We start from the raw sequence: 13,147 nt of genomic DNA on the forward strand, positions 1-13,147 counted from the left end.
CTGACTAATCTCAGTAACAACTTCCATTCCTAGTAAGAGCAACACCATGTGACTACCCCCTTGTTTGTGTTCCCCAACTATCTATAGAATACAAATAGAGAGAGAGAGAGAGAGAGTGTGTGTGTGTGTGTGTGTATTTTTAAAAATAAATTGTATCATGTGTCTCTTTATATTAATTAGAAGTTCCTAGGATATGAATATGTTGTCAAATATCACTATTCTGATTAGGTATAGACTTACCACAATGTGCTATATGTTCGATTATAATCTATAAATCTTTCTCATTAGATGAAAAGTGAATTGTAAAGAAATCATATTATTTCTAATTAATTGATATAGAATTGAAAATTTAAGAGAAAAAATTTCATTGTGTTACAACATTTCTAGCACTTAGAACTAGTTTAAAACTATAAACTCATTAAAAAAATGTGTATTTCTTTAGATAGTAATTGATAGTTTGTAAATGTGAATACTTACTACATATCACAATTTCTTAAAATTATATGTTTGGTGGAATTTTGCGTAACTTTTCATTGTTAAGCATGGTACATGTGCATTTCCAACTAAACCACTTGATGTGTATTCACTATGTATTGCAAGTCACATGGTTGTAATGCTCTCTTCTATCTTCAAACAAATAGTTGGCTACAAATTAAGAGGATTTTTGTTGTAACCATATTTGTTTTTGGAGAACATAACACATTGTGGGTTAGTTCTTTAGTATGTCATTATGATGCCATTGTCATACTACTCAAAGATATTGGTGGATCTACATGGATAGTCAATACTTGTATTATATTTTTGACAACATATAAATGTTATAGAACTAAATTGACCTTATTTGGATTCACATCTTTTGCATCATATCACTTATAGATATAGTAAATAGATATTATCTATGTTGTATAGTAATGTTAATGTTACTCAAATATCTTTGGAGTTACATACGCATAGGAGTATAGGACCGTACTCATGTGCCTTGCACATGAGATATTGTGTTTTGCTGAGAAAGTTATCGGTGATAGTTAACGAGGCCCTTTTGGATGCACATGGTGGTAAGGAAAAACAATTAAAGTTGTTGCTTTTTTTTTGTCATACTAGCTCTGTCTTTTTTAAGTCCAATGAAGACAGTCTAGTAAATGAGAGAGTGACATGTGACATGGTTACTACAGCCACTCTTCACATTGGTGGAGATTGAGAGATTCCCCATGGTTATAAGGGAGGTATGGTTAAATCCCCATGGTTATACGGGAGGGCATAGTTTAACTATACATGGGCTATCACATCACAAAAGTACGAACGGTTGTCACCTTTTTGGGAGATGGCACCTTGTGTGGGAGGTCTATCATCACATGGTGAATTGCTATTTTGTATTTGCTTGCGTGTACATTACTTAAATATCTTTCTACATACATAAGAGTAGGATCAATGACCATATGCACCATATGATGAACGTACAATATACGAGTTGGTCCAATGAAACTATGCATCATATGATGAACGTATTATTAGTCGAGACAAGCGCTGATAATTGAAAACTCTTCCACTCTTTCTTTTCAAAAAATGTAACAAATCATAACTAGGCGTCGCTCTCATATCACTGTGCCACCAGGGTCAACGTGCGATGAGGAATCACGATTGCTTAATGCATTCTTACGCATGAAGACCCTTTGGAAGCTTCTGTATACAGGCAGCTGCAGCAGGAGACGCCTCGAGGTGGGAGCCTGGACGATGGCACTCTGTGGGTATGATGAGGATCCGGATTCCCGTCTCGTGTGTCACGACGAGTCTAGACTGACCTAGCTTATGAATTGAGAGAGAGAGAGAGAGAGAGAGAGAGAAAGAGAGAGCGCTGCGCCTAGAGCCGCTAGTCTCTTATAAACCCAGCTTGGGTGCAGCGAATATAGTATTTGTAATCATGTGGATGAGGAGCGCTGGTTATATATTAATTAGGGAGGTGGCCTTGTCTGTGCTGGTGGTGGCTGCCACGGCCTTCTTGTATGCCGCCTGGAAGGTCCTGCAGTCCTGCTGGCTCGCGCCCCTCCGCATCAAGCGAGCCTTCGAAGCCCAGGGCGTCAAATGCCTGCCTTTCCTCCCCCCACGTGGCAACCTCCCGGAGCTCTCTGCCCTCCTTCGGGGCGCACGTGCGAGCCCCATGCCGGAGCTCTCTCACGACATCGCCCCTCGCGTTCTGCCTCACCTCTACCACTGGTCCAAGCTGCACGGTCACTTCTCTTTCATCCCTCCCTCTGATTATTAATATTATTATGCATACACACTGCTGCTGCAATTACAGGCAGTTCGTAGGATAGTCATGGGGTAGGCCATACCTTGCACTGTGCAGGAGCTCATGATGTTGACTGCACTAAGGTCTATGTATTGTGTAGCAGGTAGGAATCAGACGAGGATGTTGTCGACAATTGCTCATTGTATCCCGTATTTTCTTCGATTCATTTTGTAGGGGATAGTCTGGGCAAATAACCGTTCCCAGTTGTCTCAGCTCTTGAAGAATTTCTGACTGCATGCGCTTGGAGTTCCTGATTCTTTCGATCATGTTTCGTAAAGATTGATTTTGTCATCTTGTATTGTGGCTTAATTGGATGAGCAGGTGACTTTTTCGTGTACTGGTTTGGATCGCAACCCAGGCTTACCCTCACAGAGCCTGATCAGGCCAAAGAGATCTTGTCGACTAAGTTCGGGTATTTTACCAAGGCAGGGAGAAGGCCTGATGCTGATGACTTGATAGGTGGTGGCCTTGTGAGCCTAGAAGGCGAGCAGTGGGCACAGCATCGACGCGTAATAACTCCAGCCTTCTTCATCGAGAGGCTCAAGGTACACATAAAGTTGACTCCAGCCTTCTTCGTCGAGAGGCGCAAGGTACAAAGTTGAAAACATGAAGGTGGCTTTTAATTTGTGGTTGAGTTCACTGCAGACGAGCCAGGAAAGCTTCTCCTGCATTGAGAAGTTTCAAATGTTTTCTAAGCATGAAATGGTTATTAGATGGCATTGGCATTAGTTGGAACATGGGTTGTTCAAAAGCATCACCTTTTGCTGTTTAATGTATTGATTACTTTAAAGTCTCTACCGTGCTCTATTAGCCAGCCATGTGCTCGAAATAAATCTTTTTCGTTCGAAAATTTTGGAAAACCTTCAAGTTGCAGAAGATAAGAGGTTTGTTTTTGCTAAAATTCAGAGGGATCGAGGGGAAAATATGTATCCAAGATTTACAGATTTTCTCACCTCCGAAAATATTTTTAAAAGTAAATTTAAAAAATTTGATGGTGGGATTACTATTCGCCATGTGCTCGAAAAGACAGAATTTTTTTCAAGCATTGCTATTAGCCATGCGCTCGAAAAGAGACAAATTTCGCCGGTTAATGTATTGCCCTCTCTTAATTGTTCACTGGGTTGCGATTACAAAAACTGGTTGCAAACCCAAAAGCCAAGGGAACCAAGGCCTAAATTGGATGGGATGTGCCATTGGGAATGCCTCGACTTTGTCAGCATGAGGCCTTAATGCTATAAGGTTGCATTTTTAACATCGCATGTAAACCTACCATCTTGTCGCGTGCAGGCCATGGCTCCAATTATGGCTGCTTGCACCACCGCCATGATGGATCAGTGGGAGATCAATCAAGTGGAGAAACGGGAATTAGAGATTGAAGCATTCAACGCATTCCGAAACTTAACTGCAGACATCATTGCCCACACTGCGTTTGGAAGCAGCTTTGCGGACGGCAGGCAAGTTTTTGAGATGCAACACGAGCAGCAGGTTCTCATCGATAAGATATTACGGACCGTGTACATCCCTGGTTCAAGGTCGGAAAACCTGTGCGTAACACCTAATCTTGTTATAAGCAAATGGCAACAAGCTTAGGACAAGTGCAGAGTGGTTAGCCAAGACTCGAGAGTAGCTAGGGGTGGTGTGGGAAATTAATTTGTTGATTTGACTGACGTAGAATTTGTCATCCTTTGATTGGAACAGATATATACCGACTGCGTTTAATCGGTATCGGTGGAAGCTGAACAGGAATATAGTCAGCAAACTTCGGCAGCTCGTGGAGAAGCGGTTAGAAGCAAGCATGCGTACGGGCCAAGACAGCAGTGCAATTAGTAATGATCTGCTGGGGCTTCTGATTGCTGCAAATGGTGGACAGTTGCAGGGAAGTCAGAAGAGCCTGAGTATTGGAATGGATGAGATCATCGACGAGTGTAAGAACTTCTTCTTTGCTGGACACGAGACCACATCAACGTTGCTAACATGGACATTTCTACTGCTGGCAAGCCATCCCGAATGGCAGGAGCGCACAAGAAAGGAAGTGCGTGCTGTCTGTGGGACGGAGCTGCCATCAGCAGAGTCCATAAATCAGCTAAAAGTCGTGAGTAAACCATGCAGCTTCAGATTTTATGTTGTGTATGAATGAATTATCAAATCAAATCAGCTCAGCTATAGTTATTGCTTGGGGAGCTTATGTGCTGCATGCACGTAATGCTCGCAGGTGAACATGGTGTTGAATGAGACGCTGCGGCTATACCCTCCTGCGACAATAATGCTGAGGAAGGCCCCTCGAGACCTGCGGCTTGGGAAGGTTGTGGTCCCGGCAGGGACGGTGCTAGTGGTGCCGATCATTGCATGGCACCACGACAAGAGGTTCTGGGGGCCCGACGCATCAGAGTTTCGTCCTGAGCGCTTCGAGGGTGGGATGGGGAAGGCGAGCAGCGTGCCGCATGCCTTCCTGCCGTTCTCGATGGGGCCCCGCAACTGCATCGGGCAGACGTTCGCCATGCTGGAGGCCAAGGTGGTGCTGTCGAGCATCCTGCAGCGCTACCGCTGCGTCCGCCTGTCCCCGACCTATCGCCATGCCCCCATCACTGTCCTCACCCTGCAGCCTCAGTATGGCATGCCCCTGGTTTTCGAAAAGCTCGAATTCCCAAAACCCCACGTGGAATCGTGAGTGACGTCAACCGATCTCTGTCACAGGTGTCATCACGTGACCCGCTTTACTTTCTAAGTACACACAATAGGCTATCGAAATTTCTTCCTCCCGAGAGCTCACGATAATTTTTTTCACTATCCAATGGAAAAAAAAGGAGCATGCTTTATCCTCGGTCGGTTTTGGGAGGGGAAACAATCGGTTTTATAGCTAAAATGCCAAAAAAAAATGCCAACTTTCATCAAGACGAGCTTCAATTTCAGCATGCTTTTTGAGAATCTTGCTTGCAAGAAATACACTAAAGGACGGGTTTTCTATGAACATTGTTCCTCCCCTCCATTGGGCTAACTGCGTGGCCGCTGATGTGCACTCACGATTTTGGAACATGGCCACACATGTGACTTGAACTTGGCTCATGAGATGATGTTCATTTGCATCGGTAAGTATAGTAACTTGATATATGTAAATAGTTATACATACTTTTCAATTAAAACATCTCATTTTGTTTATTGAGTATCATCTCAAGGACAAGATTATTCTTACCAAGTACAATGGGCAATCATCCTCCCCATCTAACTTGGAAGAATGGACTTTTAAATTGACCATATATTTGAATATTTACCCACTCAATGGCCCATGATCAAAAAATTATATTTACTTCTCTCCATTTGGTAGGGCTTGTCTGCACATGGTGGTGCTATATTAGTCATGAGAATCACTAGTTTAGTAATTGGAAAGACTTTAAGATACATGGTTCAAGTCAGTGTATCCCTCATGGAAAAGTGGCAATTGCCTAGATGATGGTACTAACTTAACCAATGCAATCTCACAGTAAGGGAATACATAAATCAGTTTATGAACTTAACCATGTATGTTGAGAGCATTAGTGATGACACAAAATTGCACATGTACATCTATGGGTTAGAGAGTAGCTTATTGCAACTAATGTAATGGCTCAAAATCCTTCTACCTTATTTGATGCAATGGAATTGGCTAAAAGATATGCAAGAAAGTATCATAAAAATGAGGATTTTCAGCAAGGTTTTGGATAGCCATACACTCCAATGAGCTCGAGCCAATATGGTGGTGTTTCTCGACAAAATCCCATGCCTAGCAACAACCCCAAAATCCCTACTTATCGCCCCTTTCATGCTGAAAGATAATTGGCACTTTTGAGATAGCACTTAGCTCTAATGATGAGGATAAGTATGCTAAAAATAGGCCTCAAAATGCTTCATCCCTGAGTGGTCAAAGTAGCCAAAAACTCATTCCCCCAGATGTTGTGAAGGATAGAAAAGAAAGACTTATGTTTTATGTGTGGAGATAAGTACACAATGGGCCATGCTGCAAAATGCCCCTATAAAATAGCCAAGATCAAAGTTTACAACCTGTATATTATGGAGGATTACCAAATTAATGAAGAGAAGGAATCACAAGCTTAGAGGATTGCAAATAACTTTGTATGTATTGAAAATGAGGAATATGTAGAGGACTTGGACCTAGAATAGTACTATGATCCAAAGGATGGATTTCCCTTTGACCTGTGCACTTTCCCATCTCGTGATATTTACTTGATCACTTCTACAACACCCATGAAGCTGCCACTTCCCTTTGGTCCATCTCTATGAATCCATGGATAGGCTCTAGGATCCCCAGCACATTGCGCACACTCGAGAGAAAATCGATGGAAAGCATGCATTTATCCTAGTGCATAGTGGTAGGACATATAGTTTTGTCAATAAATCAACCATAGGTAAGCTAAAATGCACTCCTACAAAATTATAACACCCCCTTAAAAGTTTAAGTGACCAACGGAAGAAGAAATCAACACACATGTATACTCCAAGGTTTCCCTATTCTTGGCTCAAAACTATATGGCATTAGTGAATCTGATTGCATTAGATATGGGCCCCATTAATGTTGTCTTGGGTTATGACTAGCTAAAACACTTCGAAAAATTTGCTATGGAGCTCTACATGGAGTTTTTTATGCATGGAGAGCTCATCCATTCAGAAGAATTTCATGATAATGCTAATTTTTAGCTAATTACAGCACAACAACTCAAATGGGAGTTTAAGAAATTCTCAGAGATCTTTGGCTTATACTTGAATAAGGAAAATACATATCACTTCTCAAAAGTAGCTAAGAACTGAGCATTGAAAGCCTTACTAGAGGAGCGGCAAGATGTAGAGCTCTAAAAGGCATCTTGGTTTTCAACCACTATCTCAGAATAGTTTTCTCACTTAAAAGAGGCCCAATGGGTTGAGCATTAGATAATTTTGCCTTGTTTTGACCCAAAAATGCATGCAAATTGCACTTTATTTTAGAATTTTTTTATAATTGCATTAATTACAACAAAAAATTTGTACATTAACTGAAAGTGCTCATTATAAGCTACATTTTGACATATGGCATGCCCCATATGGAGTAGCCTATTGAAACTTATGATAGATTCATCTCACTAGGCCTATGGTGGACCACATGATACCCACAATGCCATCATCTAAACTGAATGGGTGGCCCTATTCCCTTGTGCGCATATCCAAGGCATGCATGCTTGCTATACATACCCTCATGCCCTAATTATCCTTGGATTTGAGCTCTCATCCATCAAATTATCTCTTTGTAATGCTGATTAGAGTAGTATTCTATAACACCAATCACTAGCCACTATGGCCAATCCCTCTAGTTGTGTTTTGTCTTTTAGGAAAAAGGCTTTTCAGGATTGAGATGGAGTGTAACAAGTGAGATGCACGGGAAGCAGAGGCTACATACCTAGTCACACTAATTGAGGTATAAGAGGTGCAAGAGAACCAGTTTAGGGCATCCAAGTATAATCAAGAATTGAGTCTTCAACTTCTTCCTAGCTTCTATGCCTTCCTCCCTTTCTTTCTTTAGTTTCTTATCTTTCTCTCTCCTCTTCTACCTCTCTTTCTCTCTCTTCTAGTCATTTTCTCTTTGCTCTTAGCCTCTTTCATTAGACTCTTGTCCTTTAGAAGATGTGTATAACATTCACATCCAAATGTTTTGAAGTGTGAGACAAATGGTTTCTTATTAGTATAAACCTCCTGAGGAGTTTTTCCCTTGAGAGCTTTTATATAACTATGATTGAGAATGTACAATGAAATATTATTGGCTTGGCCTAAGACTGGTTTAGTTCCTTATGCTTAAACATCCACCTTCTCATTTCCACAATGGTGTAATTTTAGCATTCAATAATACGATTCTATTGAGGTGGATGAGACATTGTTATGTGTTTTTTGGCAAGGCTATGTCCATTATAAATAAGCCAAAAACTTCCCTAAGGTGATGTAAGGATACTACATGCAAGTATGCTAAAAAATAAACATAAAAAAGTTTCTTTTTATATGTATGTCTATGTACAAAAGCTCATTAGAAGAAAGCTCTATATCCAAATTTGCAACAAAGTCCTAGTAGGTTGGCCATGGCCAAGGGTATGTTTTTAAGGTTGTAAATGGCAAAAGGAAAAGCCTATACAAAGTAAGACTAAGGATTGTGGCTATAATAACAAAAAGAACATCATCCAAGTGCCTCAAGCCTATCATGAAAGGCAACCATTAAGCATGAGGCCTTGCAATCTTATCAAAAAAATATATTGTAATAAAGGGAGGTTACATGAGGAGGCTAGCATGCAAGCAGGCACATTGGAATCAAAGTAGTTGGACAATGATCCTATAAAGGTAAGGGAATCTTCTAGAATAAAGAGGAGGAATGGAAATCCATTAGTGCATGGAACATGTTATATTGTAGAGCCTAGATTTACTAATGCCAGTGTTCCTCTTTATCAAGTTGGTCATTTATTCATGGAGAGGTCGTTGCTCAACCAAAGCGAGTAGCATATTTTAGGGACCATTATCATCATTGGCAATCACAAGGACTAGAAGTGAAATTAATGCAAATTGATCCATCATCCTCAAAGAGAGAGAGGGCAAGGTTGATTATGGGGAACCAACTTCAATATAATAGGTATTTCATCAAGTACGCCTAATTTACCAAAGGAGGGAGGATAATTGGAGCTCGATCTGTCTCATGAAAGGTGGCTATTCATCCAAAACATTCTATGAAATACCAATGTGTGGTCACAGTCCTCTAAATTGCATCAAGCTTCTATGAGGAATGCCATCATTGTTTAGAAAGACAAAACTATTATCCAAGTTGGGAGGTGTAGAGAACCATCTTTTTCTCATTGGTTTTTGAGGTACATCGCATTCTAGGATAGGAAAAGAGACGGAAGGGACAACATTCAAAACAACACTTATCATTTTGAAGTCATTATTTGTGGAGTTTGGTTCACTCCATGTTAGATCAAGGGAGACTCCAAGCATGTAGTTCGAAGGCCAACTACTATAATCACAAAAGAGAGGGATGTTGAGCATCAAAACAAGTAGAAACCCTGAGTGTTCTTGAGGGGAGGATGTAAGCTCATGAGTAGGGGCTCTGATTAAGAGAGTTTTATATCATCATCTTCATGAATGGCAAAGGATCCATTGCCACATGATAGGTAAGTGCTTATAGAGGAGGCAACAACATGTTTATCAAGAGGAGGTGTCATGAGGTTGATGATTTAGTCTTGCATAAAGGTTATGCTCTCTAATTCCATTGCATCTCCTATCGACTTTTACTTTAACATAGAAGAACCCCTTCATTGCTACAAAATAATCTTTTGGCTCTCTTTTGGAAGCTCTTGTATTTACACTTTTAATATATCCCTATAGACAACTTTATGGCCCTACAAGTATTTTTTAAGTAGCACGTATGAATACAATGGTTAATGATATGGTTGCCTACATGGATCTTGTATTCTCTTGGCTTCTTGTAGACATCTCATGGTACTCATAATATGTTGGTGTTGCATTTACATATTTCAATCTTTTGGATTTTTCTTATGAAATGATATTGTATTGCTATGACCTTGGTGCTAAAGACCCTCTAGATGAGAAGAAAATATTGTTAGACACCATATCTTGTTGAAATACATGACAAATGATGTATGCTCCAGGAAGAGATGTCCTAAATCCCATATGCATAGTGGAGAAAAAGGGAACTATCATGAGCCTATAAAGTGATGTACCTTCTTATCATTTAATGATGGAATACAATTGTACTTTGTTCTTTCAGTCATAGTCACTATCATACTCGATATTGTGTTTATGAGTCCAAGATTCCATCTTGAAACCTAATTCACTTGAGTAACAGTTGGTCTATCTAATCTATGTCATTATGAATATGGTCTTTATCTTTCAACCTTCATAGTTGCCATGCTCTAGATCGGTGTTTTTCAGCATGTCCTATCTTTCATGCAAGATAATTTTGGAAGCGATCATGACTATCCATCTCTTTATGAACAAGTGCTTCAATGCCTAGTACATTGGAATGTTTCATGATTCCTAGTGGTTACATTGTGCTGCTTAACACTAGATGGATGTGATGATGCACTTTGTCCTTTATAAATTTTCTATGTATAGGATGTGGTCTTCTTGAGACATTATGATAAGTCACTTTCCATGGTTAGTGTACTTTATTATCTTGTTGGATGGTTGGGTGGTGGACATGGGGTCACTTTTTTGACTTGCACAATTTGAGCTTACTACCAAGACACTAACCCTTACTAGCACTCCTTTGTTGTCTCTTTTTAGGTTGTGTCTAGAGTTTTCTCGTTGCACTACTCACACAACAACATCATCACTTATGCTTAATCCATTTGTTCTTTCAAAATGATTCAAATTCTTTTGAGTTGAACTCCCACCATCACCATCTATTCTCAATTCCTTTATAATTTTGCATGTTTCATTCTCAATGAGTCTTGGCCATTCTTTAAATTTATCAAAATACATTAGGAAAAAAATGAACTCACAAATGGGCCCTTAAAAATAATATAGTTTAAGTGGGCCTTTTGGATTGTCCAATAGGAAGGGTAGATGTTGACATCCATGGAGGGTGAATCTTCTCTCTCCAAATCTTGGATATTCTATTAAAAAAAGGGGTAGTGGGGGATTAAAAAAAGGAAGAATGAATAGTACATAAAATTTGAGTTTCTCTCAACTTGTATTTCCCCCCTTTTTTTGGAAAATTTTCAATTTCGGTTTTCCTCTCACGAAATCAGTTTGACCCAAAAGTTGAGCAACAGACTACTTTCCCTCTCTTCTCTATACTCGTGAATTTTCGTCTCCATTGAAGCTCCGTGCAGAGAGTAATTAGGGTTTTGAGGATTCTGCTTACCTATGCACTTTCTTCTCCATGCAGCTCTAGATTTTGGGCAAAACACAAGTGCCCATCTCTCTTTGCATCTCTTGTTTGCTATTTTTCCAATAGTGTTTGATGTCATTTCTTACTGTTGTTGTTGTTTTATTGCAGAGGTTATTTGGGGCAGGAGACAGAGGTGCTCATCTCTCTCTCATTTCTTTTCCCCCTCTCTCTATGTGTTGTTTCTCTTTTATGTTGTGTTTTCAATAGAATTTTATGTTGGTTCTAATTGTTATTTTATTGGAGAGTTTATTTGGAGCAAGAGACAAAGGTGTTAATCTCTCTCTCTGTTTGTTTTTTTTTTTGGTGATATCACTTTGGGTGACACAATGTTAGTTCTAACCCTTGTTGTTTTGTTGCAGAGATCATTTTGGGTTACATTGCATAAGTGCTTGTCTCTCTCTTTCTCTGTCTATGTTTCCTCTTTTCTACTATTTTTTCACTATACATTCATGTAAATACTAACTTGCAAAATATTCTTTTGCAGAGATCAATTTGGGAAAATTTGCATAGGTTCTCATCTCTATCTCTCTCCCGTGTACTCACACAAACTCTCTCTTTCTTCCTCTCTGCATTATCCCTTTTCTACTATCTTTACAATAGGGTTTGATGCTAGTTCAAACTTAAGGATCAATTGTTGTTGCAGCACTTAACATAAGGTAGAGCAGAGATTCTGTAGCTCAATTTACAGGTAAATCTACCATATTTTATGGTACCAAAATTTATTCATTTAATTAGTGACTTTTATATTTGATGGGATTGATGTTTTCTTATGTCCATCATTTGCAATGGGTTTTGATTAGCAATGATTCAATCTTATCTTCAACAAATTAGCTTATAGGTAAATTGGCCTTGTTTTGTATTGCTTCTATTCATGCAGTTATCTACATATTTTTTGCTAAAAGGGATTCATGCAAGTATTTTTGTTAAAAGGGATTCATGTAGGTGTTTTCTTGTACATGCAAGTACTGTACAAGGTTTAGGTGAAACATATAATTCTCCATCAACTTGGTGCGCAGATCGGATGCTGAATGCTTGCGTAGTGAATGCCGGAAGGTCCCCAAGAAGAAAAGAACTCTACTTTTTGCACAAAACTCCAGGTAAAAAGCATGCATGACATGAACAAGAGACCAATTGGGTGCAATCTCCCCCCATGCCTTCTGTGAGCGCTCCACAAAGCATGTATTTTATGTATTAATCATCTTCAAGCTCAAATAATAGCCCAAATTACAAAATAGCAAGCTTTTGGCTTTTGAGTTTGCTTTAGCACAAAATAGAAATAAAGCTAATGGGCGGTGCCCAAAGAGTCAGGCGTACCCAATACAATGTCCAAGTACAAATAACATAATCGTACGCTCATGTGCATACAAAATAATAAATAAATATCCAACGCCTCAATAAATAGGCACGACAAAATATAGGCACCATGCCTAAGGTATGCGCCCATCAAAATATAAATGATAAATCGAATACTCGCTATCCTCCAATGCTTTCCTCCGCCACTGCTGCTATCTCTACACATCAACTGAAGCATTCACAATCGTTAGTAAAATAATACAATTAAACAGATAAAAGTGAATACCTAGCAGTCTTCAGCTACATAAATAAATCAATTGGTTAGAAATCAATCCTAACCTTAATCTATTACGAGTGCGCACTCTAAACTCATAAACGTTTATTAATTTAATATGCATTTTGCGGAATCACCCGCTATGGAATCACCCATGTACACTCTAAATTAATGAAACGCCCGAAAAAGATAGGCGTCCCCATCAACTTCTCGCACAAAGAATCCACTTTGTGTATGAGCCCCGGTCATCAAAGTTTACAGAATCCACCGTAAAACCTCACGGAATCCACCGTGGCATGGAATCCACTGTGAAATATGCCTCCTGGCATCATACTCCCGAGGTGGGGTAGCAATTGACCTCAATTGCTATTAGCTCAAT

General features: G+C 39.6%; 1 protein-coding gene across 3 annotated transcripts; it reads left to right on the forward strand.

The window, feature by feature from the left end:
* Window positions 1–1,574: 1,574 nt before the first annotated feature.
* LOC148030615 (cytochrome P450 709B1-like) lies at window positions 1,575–5,578 on the forward strand. 3 transcript variants are annotated; one of them, XM_087686961.1, is made up of 5 exons: window positions 1,575–2,225; window positions 2,609–2,832; window positions 3,575–3,741; window positions 3,986–4,379; window positions 4,500–5,578. In XM_087686961.1, exons 1-5 carry the CDS (start codon window positions 1,919–1,921, stop codon window positions 4,953–4,955), a joined length of 1,548 nt encoding a protein of 515 aa, XP_087543087.1. In that variant the 5' UTR covers window positions 1,575–1,918; the 3' UTR covers window positions 4,956–5,578. The 3 variants fall into 3 exon arrangements, with proteins under 3 accessions (XP_087543087.1, XP_087543085.1, XP_087543086.1); XM_087686959.1 differs by having other exon boundaries at window positions 1,576–2,225; window positions 3,575–3,831; window positions 4,500–5,577; XM_087686960.1 differs by having other exon boundaries at window positions 1,576–2,225; window positions 3,575–3,819; window positions 4,500–5,576.
* Window positions 5,579–13,147: the final 7,569 nt, after the last annotated feature.

This window comes from Lygodium microphyllum, chromosome 10 (assembly GCF_053477565.2).
Source record: "Lygodium microphyllum isolate KBCC chromosome 10, Lygodium_microphyllum_v1.1.10, whole genome shotgun sequence".
NCBI classification, from domain to species: domain Eukaryota; kingdom Viridiplantae; phylum Streptophyta; class Polypodiopsida; order Schizaeales; family Lygodiaceae; genus Lygodium; species Lygodium microphyllum.

What these genes read in the sequence shown, in the direction of transcription:
- LOC148030615 (XM_087686959.1), top strand. Translation starts at nt 1,919, where the DNA reads ATGTGGATGAGGAGCGCTGGTTATATATTAATTAGGGAGGTGGCCTTG. An exon ending in CCACTGGTCCAAGCTGCACG is followed by an intron (nt 2,226 to 2,608) that starts GTCACTTCTCTT and finishes TTGGATGAGCAG; the next exon opens with GTGACTTTTTCGTGTACTGG. An exon ending in GGTTCAAGGTCGGAAAACCT is followed by an intron (nt 3,832 to 3,985) that starts GTGCGTAACACC and finishes TGATTGGAACAG; the next exon opens with ATATATACCGACTGCGTTTA.